The 21,425-nt window shown below is 47.6% G+C and overlaps 1 protein-coding gene across 5 annotated transcripts in view; it reads right to left on the bottom strand.

Moving 5' to 3' along the window:
- LOC121864628 (probable nuclear hormone receptor HR38) overlaps positions 1-20,822 on the bottom strand; it is a 43,788-nt gene extending 22,966 nt beyond the window's left edge. Inside the window, exon 1 of one of the 5 annotated variants that reach the window (XM_042363720.1) lies at positions 20,470-20,822. In XM_042363720.1, coding sequence (XP_042219654.1) covers positions 20,470-20,701 — 232 coding nt within the window. In that variant the 5' untranslated portion in view covers positions 20,702-20,822. Of the gene's footprint in view, positions 1-576; positions 1,416-20,469 lie in introns of those variants that run through there. The other 4 variants (XM_042363721.1, XM_042363722.1, XM_042363723.1 and 1 more) reach the window with 4 other exon arrangements.
- Positions 20,823-21,425: the final 603 nt, after the last annotated feature.

The raw sequence follows: 21,425 nt of genomic DNA on the forward strand, positions 1-21,425 counted from the left end.
TGCTGCACAGTGCCTAAAGCTCTTGGCACTTTGACGGGCGAACACTGGAGCTGTATCTAAGGCGACTCGAAGTACGAAATATGGCGCAGTTGACACCCAGACCAACAAGACAATCAGTTACATTACATTTCTGTCAAAATTCCCACAGAGAACTCCAGAAACATCTAATTACCACCTGTGTGAGCTGTGTTAAACACGACGGCCACTTACAACAGAGTAGTGGTCACGCTAACGTCCAGGAAGCACTCAAGCACATCTTGCGGATATAAATCTTAAGGTCGAGCTGCCAAAACGCACCAAGAACACCAAGATTTATTGCATCCTTCTCTCTCGGGTAACATAAACTAGCTTTAATGGCTTGTTTAGCGGTTGGAATACATTTTAAGAACAGTCTACAAATGGTTGACTTCCGCCACAGTCGATTATCGTTGGTAAATGACAGCTTCCGCACTCTACACGTCGTCGTCATGATGGATGATGTTACACCTCCTGCTAGTATTTGTTTACGTGTCTGAGAAGGTGAGACATCAAGTGCGCGCCTTTCACTTTAGGAAAATTTACATAAATTACACTTACAGCATCGTGAGTCTCAAGAGCGTCCGATGGTGCTCTTGTGCCGCGCGAGGTAGTTGGTGTTGGCCTTACCTTCAACAAGGAGCATGGAGGCACGCAGCAAGCAGCACATTGGCAGTCACCGTCGCCCTTGTGTTGAGGTTCATTTACAAACACGTCGTACAGAGGTAAACTAAATCCTTCACATCGATCTCCGAGCCGTGGTTAAGTTCCTTCAGAGTTATACGGGCGCTGAGTCACTTTATTAAACAGGGTCGGACGGAAGCGATCAAGTAGGTTTCTAAATATGGGCTGAGGGTGTCCTGGGCATGGACACTGCCCGGAGGTAAACACAAGCGAGGCACTAGTGGTGGCTAAGTATCCTGCAACTGTCACTCTTATTGCACTGTCTTAACACTAGGAGAGAGGGAACACCCTCCACTTCTCTCTACTCCAAGTCCAACACTGAGTAATCAGGGCGCCATGCACACGTGCCGTAGTATAGGGCACGGTGCTATATGTGACGTCACAGCTAGACCTAAGTGGCGCAGGCGGGGGCGGCAGTGGAGGGGGGGTGCCGAAGGCAGTACCCTTGGCCGGGCACCACCAGGCTGACTAGACGGAGTCGGAGAGGCGGAGGTGGTGCTGCGGGCCCGGGCGGGGACGGAGTGAGGCGTTGGTCCGCGAGCACTGCCACCACGGGCGCACCGGCAAAAACTGGCCAGCCAACAATGTAATATCACTTTCGCGGGTGTGTGGAGGGCGGTGGTGGCGGCGGAGAGCCTGGGCGAGCTGCTCCGGGCTACACGTGTGTTCACCACGATGGTACCGTTCTGACTAACGGCTCATTTCACGCGGAATGGCGCGCCTGCCACGCCGTCCCCCACCCGCTCACTTTTGCTATCATTCACAAGTGTGCAGGTGGCGACGCATGCGCAGAGGAGGACGGGTCAGCGGGTCACGGGGTGGGGCCAGAGTGGCTCCACCCCTCGCGTGGGGCGTGGCTGCTTCTCACCACCAACCAATCCCCGCACGCTCCAACTACACCTTCCGCCAATGGCGTCATTTTTCGTTTACCAACGATACACAGCAAAAATAGTTCATTTCACAACAAAAGTCTTCATAAATTGTGCCAGTAGCGAGGAGGGTGGCGCCTCCCTCCCCGGGGTCCCTCACGGCCCGCCTGGGCGGCAACGGGGACGGTGACAGCGGCTGCAGGACAGGTAAGGATCCCGGAACCTGGCGTGGAGGGTCGGACCGCTTCAGTTCCTGGCTGGTACTTCCTGCAGCCGCCAACGTACCTCAAAGCCGCGCACCTGCAGCCAAAGGTTAGCCTGGCCACGTGCGCTCCCGCAAACCACATTGTTGACGATCAAAGCCGAGGAAGTGATTTTTATTCCCGATAATTTGGGCGAGGGGTAACCGCTTCCTACGTACCTTTTGGCGTCCGACTTTACACAAACGTCTTTTCCTGACCTCATTTCCGCCGACCGCACATGTTTATATTAAAAAGCCGTTGGGGTTACCGACCAACGCCTTTTGTCCCAAACTCTCTGAGGTTGACCACGGAAACTGAACATCAACAGAGGTTTATACATCCCCTAAGTCAAGTACCTGGTGGTAACAGTGTTGGGCGAGGCGGAGGGCAGCGCGGGGCCCCCCAGCGGCCTCGCCACCCTGACACAGTGAGAGCAGCAGCAGGGTGGGGCCTCTGTGCACCTTGCTAACACTCTACTCATCCTAAAACGGTGAAAGCAACATCAGGCTGGGCCGCCACTGCACCCTACTAACACCCTAGTCACTAAACCAATGAACAGTGAGTGATAACAGCAGCTGCTCAGCCACACTAAGACAGTGCCAGCAGCAAGGTGGGGCCACCCTACTGACTTCCTTTATTTAATGCACGCCACTTGTGCTTCAACCTCGTGGTGATATAGTGAAGATTTATTGCTTGATGTTGTGTGTTCTGATGAGTGTTGTAGTGGTGATGGTGTTGAGAGATGGTGATGGAGGTGAAAGATGGTGATGGTGTTGAGAGATGGTGATGGTTTTGAGAATGTGGTGATAGAGACAGACACACACACACACACAGACAACACAAACACACACACACACACACACACACACCCCATCACTTACAGGTGAGGTAAATAGTGGACATAAAACAACTTAGCAATTTATTCAGGGTTATAATGGCGTTAGTCTTCCTAGGATTATTAACTACTACCAAAAACAAACAAAAAATAATTAAGTTGTGGGATTTTATTTAACACCACAACTTGGATTACCTGGTATTTTGTAATAGTATTTTAATAACTTTAATGAAAATACCTGGGATTTGGGTTTTCTTCATCAGTAATGGATTTTTTTACTTTCATTTTTATTCACGTTGTTTGAGATTTTGTTTATTTCTTCAAGTTTGTCCTTATTTACACTACATAAATACTGATGAAATTTAAACGTAAAAACATAATTAATGATCACGTTTGAAAGCTTGATCAATGCCTGAGTGGGACCAGTGTATGAATGAGTGGGACCAGTGTATGAATGAGTGTGACCATTGTATGAATGAGTGGGATCAGTGTATGAATGAGTGTGACCATTGTATGAATGAGTGGGATCAGTGTATGAATGAGTGTGACCATTGTATGAATGAGTGGGATCAGTGTATGAATGAGTGTGACCATTGTATGAATGAGTGGGATCAGTGTATGAATGAGTGTGACCAGTGTATGAATGAGTGTGACCAGTGTATGAATGAGTGTGGTGAGGGAAGAAGGTGGAATCAAAAGAACGATGAAAAATGAAAGTGTAAACAAACGTAAAAAAGCGATTTACAAAGTGACCCCAAAGAAGTGAGTTGTTTACAAAGTGACAAGATACAACTATTAAATTGCAATAAATATTAAAAAAAAAAAGCATTTACAGTGTCCTACGAAAATTATTCACTGTATAACTTGGTAATGAAAAAAAATATAATAAGATCCCTTAGCATATCAGATTCATTCATATTATTTATATTGACCAAATTACTCGCTTGTTAATACACGGTAAATTTAACTCAAGTTCATTAACGATACTTTAAGAAATTTTAACAACTTTTAATGATGTTATTTTCGTCTACGTGCGTCACAAGCAGTTAATAAAAGGCCATATAGTAAAGAATTAGCTGAGTGTTGTATACAAGTCTTTGGTTATAGAAGACTATTAAATGAATGGAACCTCTCTCTCTCTCTCTCTCTCTCTCTCTCTCTCTCTCTCTCTCTCTCTCGGAAGGTATCTGGAAGGGTATGCAATAGATCTTCACCTGTTCCATGTCGTCGTCAGCCCTCCCCCTCTTACACCCTCGAGGCCACAAGACTGATGAAGGCCGTCTCACTACCGTAGACTTTTCACCCCCCGAGGTACTGCTCTGAACCCAAAACCGCATCAGCTGATCACACTACCCTACTACCAAGACGACTACAACCTCCCCCTCCTCCCACCCTCCCCAACTTGTTCTTCCTTCTCTGGGTACCCCCACACCGTGCCCTTGCCCCAGGTCATACCCAGCCCCTTCAGGTCTCACAAACAGGTATCAGGTTCCTGAGGCAACGAGATTTTTACCCTTGTGTTAGTGGGTGCTGAGGAACACAGTTGATGTCTACGCTGGGTTTGTAAATCATTCATGTGGAAGGAGAAGGACCACGTCTGTATTGGCTATTGTTTTATATACCTTTGAGTCATACAAGGAGGCTGTAATACCGTGTAATTTATGAGGGTGGAAGAGGTGAGTGTCCCACAATATTAATGGATAATGTACATAAGGATATACTGTATAGGTATTTACATTCACACAAATACATAAGAATGATAATGGTGTCAACATATGCTATTATATCCGTACACAGTCATGTATGTAAACACAACGAATAGGACGAAGGGAAGTTATGTGGGTATTACTGCACACACACACACACACACACACACACACAGAGGAGCCACAGGACACAGCAGCTCTCCACAGTAACAACACAAGTCTTCCGGGAAACACTGATGATGTTCTTAACTTTTGTGTTGAGGGTCAGAATTATTAAAAGACGGGGAGCAGCGAGCCCCTCCAGCGTTCATCCTGTGGTTGATGCCACACCAAAAATTTGCATGGTAAGCGGGTATACAATGGTGACCTAGTGTAAAAATGTCATCAGCACGTATGTAATTTTCCTCATGACAAAGAATCTCTCTCTAGGTAAGTTTGAAGGCCGTTTGAGAAAAAGTAGGAGAGGAAAAAATAAATGTTTGGTAAGCTTTGTTGTGCGCCGGTTAACCTCGCCGAGTTGCAGGCATTATTGGACTCAAAGCCTCCGCGGCCTTGTAGGTAAAACAAGACAAATCCTTGTTCCACAATACTCTCTTTCCTAAGTCGACCGGCTGCTCACGGACGGCACACACACACACAGTATAGCTCTGAGGCCCACACCGGACACCCCCATCTCCAGTCCTTATAATATTAGCTAGCACACTGTACCTAAACAACTTCATACACGGTTTATTTTACTCTTTTAGGGAAGGAAATGTGTCTTGATTGCAGGGTTCGACTGGCACCTGGTAATGCCAACATTGAGGTAATGTAACCGAAAATGAACCCACCAGACCAGCTGATCGTAGCCAAGCGGCTTCAAGAACCATACTCGGGAGCTTCACGCTTGCCTGGAGCCCTTCAACTGAATCCCTGCACCATAACGTCTCATGGAATCTGGGCAGTGGTTCACGCAGCCCAAGGCTAACTGCGGCCTCACCTCGGACATACCGACGCCATTGTCAACTGAGTCAACGTGTGAACGACGGTCATGACACGACGAACACTCTCTTTTACTCCTAACCTAACCTAACCTAACCCAACCCATACCAATCAATCATAGAAAAAAGTATACAGAGAAACCATTCGTTAGATGATGATCTCTGAACAATGTTTAAGATATACAATTATAAAGGAGTAAAAGTGATTTATTTTCACCAACAAGACTCAATAAAATCACCGATGGAGGTTAAGAGGCACAGCGCCGGGAGGTAATTCCTGGCGAGGGTCACAAAAACGATCACATAGGGAACGGGTCTCGGGGAAATATCCTTTTTACCCAGCAAGGTTACTGGCACCTAACCGACCTTGAGGCCCACACAGGACACAGCTCTTAATTAATTTACCTGCAGATTTATCTTATATATTTTTGACACACTCTCTCTCTCTCTCTCTCTCTCTCTCTCTCTCTCTCTCTCTCTAAAACGCAAGACTTGGCTGCATAAATAGTTCATAGAAATAACAACACCGTGCACCCAATAGCCCAATATACCTGACCGTGAACAAGAGGAGTGAATTTTAATAATGTAGGCTAACCAATGACCCGAATAGCGTACACACAATTCCCTTTTGTTTCTCCCAGAGGTCACTGACGAGGCATCCGTAAAAAGATAGACAGAACAACGAACAGTGACAGACAGGAGACATGTATATCTTGGACTATTCGTCACAGTTTGTCATGTCACTGAATAACGCACGAAAACGGTTTCTAAAATTACTGATGTCCCGGAAAACAGGAGACAGATGCAGCTTATGAGGAGAGCGATTGGCATAGGTGAGTAGTGTAGGTGTGTGGAGGAGGGAGGTGGCCTGTACAGTGGTCACACAGCTGTATTATGGGTCATGGTACCACCCAGTCTCCACCCATATGAAAAAAAAAGGCTAATCGGAGATATATATATATATTAATCTGACAATGGCTGTTCAGAATCCCATCTCCTGTATGTTAGAAGCAGGCAACACCCCCGGCCCACATAACCTGTATGGCGTGGACAGAGGCTTGTGTCCGCTTTCATCAACACAGGCAGACTAGCAGGTGTCTCAGGCCAGTGTAGTTTTTGTGGCGCGGGACTCACTACCGAGGTCTACTTTCATTTTCAGACAGGTAAGACAACTGTGTGAGACCAATTAATATACCATTACGCAGGGTCCGATTAGAAGCTTATTATAGTGTATACTGGAGGGGTCGATTTAATTACGTAGGACCTACATAAAGGAACGGGGGTGGGGAGGGTTCTCAAGTGAATTTCTACGATGGCTAGCTAGATTTATTGTCATGTCTTTCAGCTTCAAACTACAGCAAGATGTGAGTGTGTGTGGTAACTGTCACTCTTGTTTATATCAGGTGAATTAGCTTCATCACTATCAAGGATGATGTGATTAAGAAACCTTCAGGTACTGTGTTTTTTTCTTCTTCTTCTCCTTCGCTGTGTTGCAGGTGTTGAGAAGTGAGAGTCTACAACACCTCTCCCTCACTTACCAGTCCCTTCACCGCGTCCTCCTAACCCACCCTACCCTACCCGCCACGCCCGCCCCACCCACTCACTCACCCGCTCTACCCCACCCACTCACTCACCCCCTCTACCCCACCCACCCACCCCACACTCGCTCCCCACCCACCCACCAGCCCACACCAGCCTCACCCACACCCCCCAACACACCCTAACTTCCCTACTCTTAACATATCTTTATCACCTTCTTCCCCTTCATCTACAGCCCTCCCCACCCCAATACCCATGTCACTCCTCCCACCACCACCCCCTCCCTCCCCAGACAACTTCCCCATGCTTGTCGGGGGAGAAATAACCGGACGTTCCCAAATACCTTCGAAAATATCCTGCTTCATATCACTAAGAATCTATAATGCAAGACTCACTGTATCTGGGAGCTGAGTATTGATGGTGTTGATGTGATGACGAAGATGATGATGTGTGGTGGTGGTGGTGGTGGTGATGATGGTGCGAGGTTAACAATTGGGGTGATGGTGATGAGGAAGATGATGATTGTGTGGTGATGACGAAGGTGACGATGGTGATGAGGAAGATGATGATTGTGTGGTGATGACGAAGGTGACGATGGTGATGAGGAAGATGATGATTGTGTGGTGATGACGAAGGTGACGATTGTGATGATTGGTGGCAGTGAAAGTGGTGATAGACAACAGCAGTAATGATTGAGGGTAATGGTGACAACGTAAAGAACAAATCGTAGAGGCAGAATAAAAATAAAAAAAATAAGGAAGACAGACAACCAAGGTGAGAGTACAAACAGAGAAGAAGACAATCACGACGGCTGAAGAAGATGACGAAGACAAACGATAACAATAATGACAGTGACAACAGCGGCGACCTCCAGTGTCACACATGATAGCCGGCGGTGAACTGTGAACCTCCCCCTCAAAGTGAACAATGGTGACCCTTAGATCGACTGGATAAAGCCCTTATCTTACGCAAAATTACGAGAGCGAACACGATCTTCCTCGATAACAAAACAAGTGAGAGAGAGAGAGAGAGAGAGAGAGAGAGAGAGAGAGAGAGAGAGAGACTAAAAACGGGGAGAGGGTCAATATTTTTCTCAGAGAATACAATATCGTTCCTGATCACAACGATGTATTATACAACAGATTGTATCGCTTGCTGTATCATAAACTCACCCCCAATTTTGTGTTGTTAAAAGAATCTGGTAAGAATCTAAAATCTTATATTTATAACTTGTGAAATAATGAAACCTATCTATCTGTGTGTATATAAATAACTGTACTTAACTAATAGTATTATTATGTTTTACGAAATTATTAGGGTAGTGGCCTTGTCTTAAAATATATAATGTTTCTATATAGTGATATACTTCATACATATAACAACAAATATGAGTGAAATGTGGAACAAGAGTCGACATTGAACCATATATCTGACACCTGCAGATATATATAGATATATTATTCTGTATATATCGTGGACAAGGATGGAAGGATAACGCTCTCAGAAGATTATTACAAGGTTTCTTATTTTGAATTTCTCAGATTTAAAGTTGAAAAATCAAGAAGAAAGCTGAGAAATCTTGAGAAAAAAATCATAATCTTAGGATCTATTTTTTTTTAGTAACATGACAAATAAACAAACAAACAAATAAATAAATAAATAAATAAACATTTCCTTCATTAAAACATTTTACGTAAATTATTGTAGAAAAAATATATCCTACGTAACATGTAATTTAATTTGTTAGTAGGAAACTTTTTTTTTATTCTTTTAATGTTCTTCGGACAAGTCACATCAAAAATTACCTGGAATCGTTATTACTGAAACATTCCAGAAAGTTACCATCACTTGACAACCACCCTACCCTACCCTCCCCTCCCCCTCCCCACCGCTCTCCATGCCACGGGGGGAGGGGGTGGGGGTGGAGGGGAGGTGGGGGAAGAGAAGTGTTGGTGATTAAGATGGAAAATATTGAAAGAAATAGACGGTGAGGCAACGTGAAGGAGGGAAGATGAGGAGGTGAGGATTAAAAAATAAATAAATAAAGAGCAAAGGAAAAGGTGAACCGGGAAGGATTGAAGATAGGAAGAGGAGAATGATGAAAATAAACACAATAGATGGGGAATAGGGAAGGACTAAAAAAAGATAAGAGGTGAGAAAAGAATATGAGGCAGAGTACAGGTGAGCAGTCGTGTGTGACAGTCCCCCCCCCCTTCTCTCTCTCTCGTGTCTCCCTCTACACCATTAGAATTAACTCATTAATTCTCTAAATTAGGATTCGATCTTGATGCCAACACAGCCATCACTGTTTCACCCTTAATGGACTGAACCTCTAACAGATTCGAAAGAAAAAGAGAAGTTAAAGGTGATTTTAACCGAGAGAACAAGAGATGAAGAAAAAAAAGTCTTGTAAACTAACATTATATTTAGTTTTTTGTGGGGGGGGGGTGTTAAGTTAAGAAGAACGTCAAAATATAAGGTTAAGAAGGATGAGCCTACGAGAGAGACGGTAGAAAAATGTGAGAAATTTGGAGATAATGGAAAGTTGTGATGAAAAAGGAGGATGGAGAGCTTCAGCGGGTGGACGGTGTGAGTTCCCTTCGTTCAGTAAAGGCTGCAACCTTGAGTTTCTTTTTGTTTGGTCTCAAGAGCCTTCGACTGGACAATTCTGTCGCCTCCGTGCCGCCCCGCTGCCTCCGCGTCTCCTACATACACCCACGTTAAAGCCAGGCTGTATCGTGCGTCTCAAATTACAAGTGTAGATCCTGTAGCTTAAGCTGAACCCAGCATGTCTCACCACACGTCTCATAGACACAGCTCTTAGCGCTCTTTGTCGCATATTATACACAATCCTTCTGTTGATACTTGGATATAGATGACAGTTTCTAACTCACCATAACGGGTCAATATGCGAGGAAGGGCCACCACAATCAATCAATACCCTCAAGGCTTCTACACACTCAGCCATGGAGTCACAGTTCATCACATCAGATTAGCTGCTCTGTCGTCGACGCCCTCATCTGAGCCCCTGATGTGTGTCACTACCTCCTGCGACCTCTCCCTCAGAGCCTCCATCAGGCTTCTCCCGCGTTGAGACAGCTTCGGGGCCTCCTTCCCTCGCTCTCTGACCACGCGGACTCATTAACACAGGTGGCGTGGCTCTCCCTCCCTCAGATTAGCGCGGTTGACAATACCAAGTCATAAAAAGTGGTGAGTGTTGTACGAGAATGAGTTTATGGCCGCGATAGAATTATTCACACCCTTATTGGGCAATCAAAATTGGTGGTATCAAAAAGAAAACTATTTCGGGGTTAATGTGAGGATTGGTTTTGTTTTTCTCTCCCCTAAGTGTTCATTATGTCACTAGCTGAGAGAGAGAGAGAGAGAGAGAGAGAGAGAGAGAGAGAGAGAGAGAGAGAGAGAGAGAGAGAGCCTCTTGTTTTATAATTTAGCATCAGCGGTATTGAGGTCTGTGATCTCAACCTGCCTCTACTCACCGATTAGGACCATAACTAAGGAGGCGAGGAGAGGGCCACAAAGGGAGGCACGACCAACAGGGTGAACCCGACAAACGTTGCGTTGATTAGTTCATGGGGAGACCTGTCGCCCATTTCGTTTCCTTGGGATTCGTTCAATGTTTTGTTTCCTGCAGGAAGGGCAGCTATGACCCCTAGGCTACTCACCATCAATATCGAGCAGTAAACATCTATTGGAGACGTCTGGCTGTAATGAAACGTCTCAATTCTCTTTTAAACATGAGAAAGAAACAAAATTACGTGGGAAAGTGTGGCAGCTCTTTCAGGTGCTTCACTCGAGCTTTGTAACATTGGCAGAGCGCGTAGCCAAGGTTACTGAGCTGAGGTTCTTAACAAGCATTAAGTACACAATACCCCGCCCCCCCCACAAGAGAAAAAAAACTGACATTAGAATTAAAAAAAAGAAATACAGTTTAAGTTCCCAACATCAACTCCCGTTTGTAGGACATGTTAAATTTTCGCCAAGGAGGGCGTAGGCTATAATTAAGGTCTAGTAAAAAATAATTCCTGATTGATTCGTATTACTGCAGCCAACACGACTATGAACTTTTTCCCTCTTACTATTATTACTTTGTACGTTCTGGTTACCGGTGCTTCAATAACGAACTCCCAAGAGGATAAAAAATAGATAATGATAAAGAGGAAGTGAAGGAGAAGTGGAGCAGAAGGAAGAGAGGAAGCAGAAAGAAGAAGCAAATGACAGAGAAAATAAATAAATGAAGTGTGAGGAGGATGTAAAGGGATGGGACGAATCAGCAGAAGAGGAGGTGAGTAAACATGATGGTAAGAAGAATGAGGAGAGGAATTGGAGAGAAACAAAGAGATAAAGACAGGGGACGACGAAAGGCTATCTGGAACCTTTTGTTAACGAATGACAGAGGACGGTGAGGTGACAGTATATGGGCAGAGGTATGGCAAGTTAGGTTGGGTTAGGTTAGGTTGGGTTGGGTTAGGTTAGGTTAGAGTGACAGGACAGCAGCGGGTGGCAGGGAGGGGGGAGAGGTACCATGGTGAAAGGTGACATGGAATGGCATAATGGCAGGGTGTGACAGGGTGTGGAAGGGAGTGGTAGAGAGAGGGTGACAGTCACAAGGGAGTGTAAAAGCCGTGGTTGTGAGAGGAAGACTTGACAGGTGATAACATCGACTCCGTCCACAACACAAAATACCGGTTTTGGTCCCTCCCATGACGCAACTACCCGGGTGCAAGTGTTCGCCATCACTTTCCCTACTAACACGTGTCTCTTACCCCTGCCGCTTCTCTCTCTCTCTCTTCTCTTTTTCTCTCTCTCTCACCCAATTCTGTCTCTCTCTTACACCAATCTCACTTCTGTCTGTCTCTCTATCTCTCTCACACATTATCCTCACGTCTGTTTCACTCGCATCTTTTTATCTCACTCAAAACGCGCATTAGCTTCTCTCTTTCTCTCTCACTCACGCCTCTGTTTCTGTCTCTGCCACACCCCCTGTTTGTTAGTCTGTCTGTGTGTTTCAGTTTCTATTATCTCTATCTCTCCATCTTCACTACCTTTATGCATGTTTAATCCTCTGTTTCTCGGTTATTCATCATTTCTTCATCTTTTTTTTTCTGATCCGACTTCGATAGCGTGACGTAAGGCGGTTTTGGGCTGAAGACGAGGCCAGGGAGAGACGAGGTGTGTCTAGGGGCAACCTGTGCCTGGTGGCTGTACGTCTCTATACATAGCTACCCTATCTATAGTCTCTGTGTTATACCTGCGTTACAAACTTCTTCAAAGATATGATATGACCAGCACACACACACACACACACTGAACGCAGAATAGCTATGACCACCAGCACTCTCCTCACAGCCAGAACAAGAGTTCGCGAGGCTGAGGTGGCGTGTTGGATAACCTATAATGTTCTGCCTCACTAGGAAATGGTGAGTAGAAGCCCAGTCTCTGCTGCTACACTCCCCCCCGGGGCAGAACCTGCTGCAAGTATCACCACCACCAGGCGTTCTCGCTACTAACTCAACGTAGATTTGTGAAGGGACTAACTCGACGCGGATTTGTGGCACGAACACATGCAATGGTTACAGTTCGATGCCCACCAGGGTTTTAATCAAGTGGTTAAGCGATAGAAAATGCCGCAGCTAAAATTTCTTCAGTGTTTTCTTCGCATATTTATTCCTGAATATTTATGCATTCAACCCCGCTGCATGAGACACAACTGTAAACGAAAGCGCAGTAATAATTTTTTCTCTATTTAAACATGATTTTCATCATTAGTTTAAGCCCAGGATCCCTAAAATACAAACAAAACTTACAGTACGGCAATTATTCTGATGTTTACTGTAGGTGTAACTGTATTAAACAAGTTTATACTGTGCGAGGCGTGGCAGGTGCGGGCGCCGTAGTGTGGACGTCGCCGTATAAGCAGCCGGGAGAAGTGAGAGCGAAAGTGGGCGGGGGTCGAAAAACTCGCAGCTAACCAGTTTTTGGTGTGTTTTGACAGTCGCCCATAAAACTGTTCTCCTTCTTAGTTAACGGAGTTGACTTCTGCCCGCTCACTGTCGCATATGGGGACACACTACCAGTACCAGACCCCCAGGTACTGTCAAAATTACAAGTCCTTTGAAAAGTAGAGTCAGGGGAGTGATAAACTATTAGAAAGGCAGTCAAAGTTAATCAATCTGGCTATATAAAACACACCTGTCACCAAACATCACTGTCAACCGTAGTGAAGCAACAGGACTGATCATTAAAACTAGAAAGGTGTTGATTGCCAGATATATTGTTAGTAGTGTTGGCAGTACCGAGGCCGGAGATAAACAGGGTAGGTAATAACGAGGTTCCTGTCATAACCTGTCCCCCACGACGGCGGCTCCTGACGGGCCTCTGTAAGTAGGTCACCCGGGGCGTGGGTCATCCTCCTCCACACCCAAAGATGTCTCTACCAGCCGTCGAGGGCAAGCCAGGGCAAGACGACGTAAGTTACGGTAGGGTGAGCCAGGAAGGCATAAGTCAAGAGAAGTGAAGGACCATGTCATACAGGGCAGGGCAGGGCAGGGCAGGGCAGGGCAGGGCAGGGCAGGGCAGGGTAGGGTAGGGCAGGGCAGGTAATAACATGGCAGAGGTCAATATACCCTATACGCTACAAACTGAAAACTCTCCCATACTAAAATCTAGACTGAAATAGAGACCAAAAGAGTTGCATTAGACAGAACTGTACCGCCCCTGATACAGTGATGCTCAAACAGCCGTGTGAGCCAGGATTCGACTGATTCTGCCAAGGGAGAAATAAATACTCCTTCTACACGACCACTGAATTAGACATCAAACACGCTCTTGCCAGACAGACGACACATGCAATCGAGTCTCTGGTAATTGTTCGAATAAGTGATGATGTTCCTTAAGCTCGACTATCGGACAGATAGACACCTGGATAGGTGAAGTAAGGTCTTATCGATGACTCACGCGCGAAATGGGAACATTGTAAGAAGATAAGGAATAACTTAGAGCAATAATAATGTAATATAATGACTAATCACACGACCCTTCCGCCCCTGCTGTCGCGTGACGCAATCATCGATTCCCGTGGAGGAGCCCTCGAGGCCTGGCCCAAGAAAACAAGGATGAGATCACCCTCAAGATGATGCTTGACAGTGGTTCCTCTACCTCAAAAACACTTCTTCATATTTCTGAGTAGAAATAATAATACATGAAAGACGTAATTATAAAAATATCTATAATACTCCCTACATATAAAATAGCTAAAAATTATATGAAATAATAATTTTAGTAAAAAGTATTTAATATATATATATATATATATATATATATATATATATATATATATATATATATATATATATATATATATATATATATATATATAAAATGAAACTGATAACATACTGAACATCAGAGGCAATGCATAGGACTGGAGCACGGGGGCCGCACCTTCATGACCCACAAGACTGTCACCTGGGTTTAAAGGCGAGATACTGAAGTACTAAATAACTATAGCAGAGACTTGTGTTTCTCTCTGTCCGATGTGTGTGTGTGTGTGTGTGTGTGTGTGTGTGTAAATTTTTTTTTGGATTGTACGACTAGATGATATATATATATTTACGTCTAAGTAATTATTCATAACATAGTGTATGTGCATTATCAGCATATATATATATATATATATATATATACTGTATATATCGATATATATTGCTTTGCACTTGTACATTTGCCGATCAATGCATATATGTAAGTGGCTACATATCCCTGTATGTGTGCATGTCAACAATTATGCACAACGTGAAGTGACACCCCCTGACAAGTGACGAGACACGCACATACAAGGGACATAATCTGTACACACACCTATCCACGCACACGCCAAATGAATGACACGTACACACACACACAAATGGAGACCAAATTGATCTGTACTCCCTCTTGCCAATACCGGGTGACAGGTGTATTGAGGTCTGGCCGGTGTATATATGTACCGGCCGAGTCTCGCATCGATCTCCTGACAACACCAAAAAGAGAAAGAAATAAGATAAGCCAATAATCATTACAAATTAAAGTGATTGATAAAAAAGCTAATTTTACCAGTCCTGCCAATAATCACTAGCCCATACTTTATTTGGAATCTGTCTATCTATCTATCTATCTATCTATCTATCTATCTATCCCGTGAGCAGCGATGATAGAGTGGTAGTGGTGGGTAATGTGGGGGTGGTGTAGTGGTGGTGGTGGAGGTGGGGGTGGTGGTGGTACAGGAGGTGAGTGGAGGAGGTAGGTGGTGGTGGTGGAGGAATGGTGGAGGAGGCGTGGGTGGTGGGTGGTACCAGGTAGTAGAGGAGTTAAGGTGGAGGTTGGTGGGTGGTGGTGAGGGGGCGGGTGGTGGAGAGGTGGAGGGGGCGTGGAGGGGGGGTGGTGGTGGGTGGGGGGCAGGTGGTGGAGGGTGGTGGAGGGAGGGGTGGAGGGGCGGGTGGTGGAGAGGGCGAGGGGTGGAGGGGTGGGTGGTGGTGGAGGGGGCAGGGTGGTGGAGGTGGGGAGGCGGGTGGTGGAGAGAGGGGGGTGGAGGGGGGTGGTGGAGGGCGGGGGTGGAGGGGCAGTGGTGGAGGTAGTGGAGGGCCGAGGGTGGAGTGGTGGAGGGCGTGGAGGGGGAGGGGGGGTGGAGGGGCTGGTGGTGAGGGGGCGGGGGGTGGGGGGTGGGGAGGGGTGGGGGGGGATGTGGTAGGGGTGGTGGAGGGGCGGGTGGTGATTGAGGGGCGAGGGGGAGGGCAGAGGGTGGAGGGGCAGGTGGTGGAGTGGAGGGAGAGGTGGTGGGGGTGGGGCGCGTGGTGGTGAAGAGGGCGGGGGTGGAGGGGGCGGGGTGGTGGAGGGCAGGGGTGGAGGGAACAGTGAGTGGAGGGGGCGGGTGGTGGTGAAGAGGGCGAGGGGTGGAGGGGGCGGGTGGTGGAGGGCGAGGGGTTAAGGGGGCGGGTGGTGGGAGGGGCGAGTGGGTGGAGGGGTGAGGGAGGGGGTGGTGGTTGAGGTGCGAGGGTGGAGGGGAGGGGTGGAGGGGGTGGGTGGTGGAGAGGGGGAGTGGTGGAGGGGGCGGGGTGGAGGGCGGGTAGGTGGTGGAGGGCGGGTGGTGGTGGAGGGGCGGGTGGTGGTGGAGGGGAGGTGGTGGTGGGAGGGGGCGGGTGGTGGTGGGGGGGGCGGGTGGTGGAGGGCGGGGTGGGGTGGTGGAGGGCGAGTGGTGGAGGGGACAGTGGTGGGGAGGGTGGTGGGAGGGGCGGGGGTGGAGGGGCCAGGTGGTGGAGAAGGCGAGGTGGAGGGGTGGAGGGTGGTGGTGAGAGGGGTGGAGTGGTGGAGGGAAGGGGCGGGGGTGGAGAGGGCAGTGGTGGAGGGACAGGTGAGTGGAGGGGGCGGGTGGTGGTTGAGGGGCGAGGGTGGAGGGCAGGGGGTGGAGGTGGGGTGGTGGAGAGGGGCAGTGGTGGAGGGGGCGGTGGTGGAGGGAGGTGGGGAGGGGGGCGAGGGGTGGAGGGGGGGGTGGTGGAGGGCGGGTGGTGGTGGAGGGGCGGGTGTGGTGGTGGAGAGGGCAGGTGGTGGTGGAGGGGGGGGGGTGGTGGAGGGGCGGGGGCAGGGTGGGGGGAGAGGGCAGTGGTGGAGGGGGCTGGGTGGTTGGGGGGCGAGGGGTGGAGGAAGGTGGGGAGGTGGTGGAGGGGGAGGGAGTGATGAAGGAGGCGAGGGATGGGGAGGAAGGGACGCAAGGGGTGGTGGGTAATGGTAGGTTGAAGCGGTGAAGGTGTAAGTGATGTGGGTGTGGTGGTGTGTGTGTGTGTGTGGAATGGGTGTGGGGTGTGGTGGTGTGGGGGGTGTGGTGGTATGGGTGTGTGTGGGTGTGGTGGTATGGGTGTGTGGTGTGGGTGTGGTGGTGTGGGTGTGTGGCGTGTCGGTGTGTGGGGTGTGGGTGTGTGGGTGTGGGTGTGGTGTGTGGGTGGTGGGGTGTGGTGGTGGTGGTGTGGTGGTGGTGGCAGGGCAAGGGGTTGTGGTTGGTGAGTGAAAGCCTGGTGGAGGAGAGAGTAACGAACATGAAGAAACTAAAAAAAAATGAAAAGCATACCTCGATAATAGTAAAGACCGGAGATTACACACATACACATTATATATATATATATATATATATATATATATATATATATATATATATATATATATATATATATATATATATATATAACCAGGGAACCGATAAGGAAATTTTATATGTCCATCTTTAAAGTACTCTTAAGCTTTGCAGCCAAATGTGTAGAAAAGGCACCCCCCTGTATTAACTGAGATTATAGTTACTCATGTAATAGTGAGGGTCTTTATCTTATCTGTGTTTATATGTGAGTGTTATCAGGCGTGACCACCGGGAGGCAAGTTGGCGCCAAGACCCTTTGAAAGTGTCGCTGAAAGCCGACCCCTTCCTGCCGTACCAGTGCCAAACTTCTTGCATATACTAGGGAAATACATACATTTTCTAAGTTTATGTGGAAATCGAACATATCGTGGTATAAATGAACAAAAAACGCATGCGATATTTTTTTTTTTAAGTGAAAAAGATTATGTTGTCACGTCAACTGATTAAATGTATCCGGTACGGTAACATCAGTGAAAGTGTTTACTTGCACACGGAGACTAAGTCATATGTGTATCATGCAAATTGTCAGAAAATCAGCTAAAGTATTTCACATGCAATGATTCGTGTGAAGCCATAACAAGTGTGTGTGTTCGTGACGGTAAAGATGAGAGCGCGTTCGTATGTGCGTGGCCACCCTCAAAGCAGTCCATGACGTCACCGTGCGCGCCGGTTGCATCGATACCCACCAGGGCTACCAACCATCACGGAGTCTCCCCTCACTCCTATAGCTACTCTCAGGCTAGGCGAATTTCGTTATAAAGTTTTAATTCTCTTTCTAGTGTGTACAATAATAAGAAACACATAAGATTTAACCAAAAACATGCTATCTTTATTAACATTTGTGTCAGTTTTCAAATTATTTTATTCTTGCTTACTTAGGCGTTCAGCCTGCGTTGTGACATCACGGACGAGGGAGGCAGTATTGACGTTTTGTTGACGTCATCCATGACGTTATCAGCGGCATGGGACGCTTGTATCGACTAAGGAGAGAACTTAAAGTGCGATGTGCCCGGGGAAGGGGTAGGCATGCTTCAGCTGTGAGGACCACAGACTAAGTTGAAGTTGGTCCCACGCCCTGAGTCCCCTTACGAAAACATTGCAGCATTGATGAGATCCAAGACTGGAAAACACGACCGCAGACGAGAATTATTCACTGGTCCCCTAATTGTCACGAAACTGTGGATGTTGTGCCCCTGATGGGCGGCTGAGGGAGGGCAGGCAGGGAACTTGTTGCTGGCGCGGGCGGTGCTCCCACGTGTACTCTGGTCCCCTCCCCCGCACCTGCTCCTCCACCTGTGTGCACGTCCCCCGCCCCTGTGGGTGAGGCAGCCAACAGGTAGTGGCTCCCTCGCCCACCCACCTCGGTTTAGGGGCTATAGCCTCCTGAAGGAACGGCTCCTGGCGGTCTTGGGTTGACCCCTGCCCTCTTTGACCTAGTTGCTGTGGGTCGTGACCTACACGCCTTTTGCCGCTACCTCGTTACTATACCTAGTTTGATTAATGCTTGTCAAAATGCAAGTGATGACCATATAAATCACTCATTAGCGAGAGGTATATTGGATTAAATTGTACCGCAGCAGGGAGACTTGTATGACGGCACACAGTTATAATACGGGTGTAGGGGGGTGGGGGCAATGAGTAACAGAGGAATAGTAAAGAAGTTGTTAACAGGGTGGGTGAGTGAGATACTGTAGATTAGTTTCTAAACAAGATTATTCAGGAAAAGGACTGCCTAACTCTGTGTCTGAAAGGGTGTCTGTCTATCTGGGCCAGTAAGATGCACGAACTCGACGACAGCTGCGTCTTGAGACATTCCACCAGCTGAGAGAGGAGCGGGCGAGGGAGGGGCGGGAGATGGGTAGATTGTTTACGAGGCGTGCAGGAGTGCTCACTGTCGTGTCACACTTGACACTCCCACCATCACTACTCCCACACTGGACGCTAAGCACTCCATCTCCATACTTATTTATCTTAAACTTATGGAACACTTAAGTGTAAAGCTACTTATATGGTAACCCTGTTATCTAGGGCCATATCACACATATTCATTTATTCCCGTGATGGTTTACCGGAGCCATTCCTTTCAACCAAGCCAATGGTCTCCTTTATAACATAAAATCCCTCCTGAGGGTGAGGCTGTGCCTAGGTGGTGATGTAGAGGACGAGGTCTGCCTGGGTGGTGGTGTGTCCCGGCGGAGGCACCACGAGGCCGCCTGGCTGACACCCGTAAGGTGCCCTCAGCTTTAACACGCTCACAGTTGCCACCTCCCGCAGCTCCATAGCTCCACCTGCCATACCCTGAGTCCGAATCTAGATTGAGGAGGTGGAGGGGTCAACAAGGGAAGGGTCAACACAACTTTGCACCTCACAAGGAATTTTTTTTTCTATAATTTCACTTGTCCTTACACAACCACCACAGAAGTACTTTCAAGTGAAACAGTCAACTTTATAATACATTTTTACTTATTTCAGAGATTTCTTCAGCTGGGTAGTTGTTAGAATTTTACATAGTTCATCTTTTAAAGTCATGCTCTTGTGGAGAGAGCAATACCAAGGCAGATGATGAACCGAGTGATAGTGTGGGGAGTGTGACTGAGCGGTAACGAGCTCCCCACACACCCTCTACCCTTACACTCATCTGCTAATATTTTCATGTAGGTACAGAAACCCGCAGAAGGTGGTGAGACCCCCTGTAGCGACCCCTGGCAGTATCTGCAGCAACATCTTTACCGTCGGCCCGCCCCCTCCCTCCCATACACGGTGACACTGGCACATATTTCAAGGTAGAGTTGTACGGTACCGAGCGAGGTGACACAACACGGATATTGAGGACCTCGACAAGGTGATACGAATCTCTTGTGATTTCAGTCGTTGAGTTACAAAATGAGTGTTTTAAACTGTACGTTCACTTGTGGGGGCGATATGCGTCTATGACATACTTACTGCCGTAAACTTAAAAATAAATACAAGGCATTGTCCAAAACGTACTGACACGATTTTACTTGGTAAATAACAGTTTATGGAAGGCAATCAAGGGTGATCACCGTGGTGAGAGACACGTCTCACAACAAGGTTAGAGAGACACAGGCACGTGGAGGCCTAAAAAAGCATAGGAAGGCCACAAGCACGACCCAACAGTTCCCGAAGACACTGACCACAGCCTCAGGTCGGATCACACACGGCCTCGTCACGCTCCCACAAGAAGTTTTTGCTGGTTCAACCCACGTGACACCTGACAGACTGGGCTCTGCCTGCTCGTGCTGGCAACACCTGGGTCTTGTGGTAAACTTCGGGGACTTTGTTGTGTGAATTGATTCAAACGACACAAGTGTTTCTCGTTGCCTTTTCAACAAGAATTTGGGTAAGGCATATCGTGACGGACCCTCTGTTGAGGCGGTCAGAGGACCGAAGTGACTTACCTGAGTTGTATCCGAAGTCGATTGGCGCTTCTGGAGAGTCTGGTGAGTACTTGAGTGGTACCAGTGACTGTACTGGAGGTGAAGGTGTATTTGAGGTCACTGGCAGGGTCGGAAAGGTCACGTGACTAGAGGTCAGGTGGGGGAAGGCCAGATCACCCAGTCCGGCGGTGGACACCCCCGAGTCGGTGAGCTGATCCAGGTCAAGGTAGGTCTCGTACCACAGGTCCCTCATCTAGAGGACTAGAGAGGTAACGATATAGGCGATGTATTCTTGTATATTCTCTAACACTCGCTCTAGACACGACCGACACACACCCACAACCGAGGCCGACCGTCTTCACAACAAGATAACTGCTTTGCTCCGAATGCGACCAACATATAAATGGATGACGTCACACCACCATCACCCATTACGTCAGAGTGACGTCGTTGCGTGAGAGACCAACCACAGACTGAGTGAGCAGCAGCGCGAGCCCGGATTGGGGCTGCTATATATGACGAGAGGATACGTCATCATCGATTGCTGACGTCGCTTGTGCGGGTGGCTAGCGCTTGCGCCCTGTAAGACCCTCGGAATGTTGGAACCAAGTGTAAGATAATGAAAAAGAACTGCGAGAAGGCCAACAGATTTTTTAAATATATATAATTAACTAAATAGATTACTAAAACCATTGTTTTAACTACAACAGAGGATATGAGTCACAATGCTCGGCGTTGGTGTCCAGAGTGGGACAGAGGCGAGCGGAGTCAGTCTAGCGGGGTCGCGCTCGCAGGCAGGCGGGGCCCTTCCGGCGCTGCTAGGGTCTGGCTGCAACACGAGCGAAAAGCGCATCATTTTCCCACAAACTATCACCCCACACCTGACGAACGCTTAGATAATCGCCAATTGAAATCAGTACAGCACTCTTATCCTGTTCGTGTGTGGGTGGCTACAGCTTCCTCCCCACTGTATCAAA

The sequence above is a fragment of the Homarus americanus genome, unplaced genomic scaffold (genome assembly GCF_018991925.1).
Source record: "Homarus americanus isolate GMGI-L3 unplaced genomic scaffold, GMGI_Hamer_2.0 scaffold57965, whole genome shotgun sequence".
NCBI lineage: Eukaryota > Metazoa > Arthropoda > Malacostraca > Decapoda > Nephropidae > Homarus > Homarus americanus.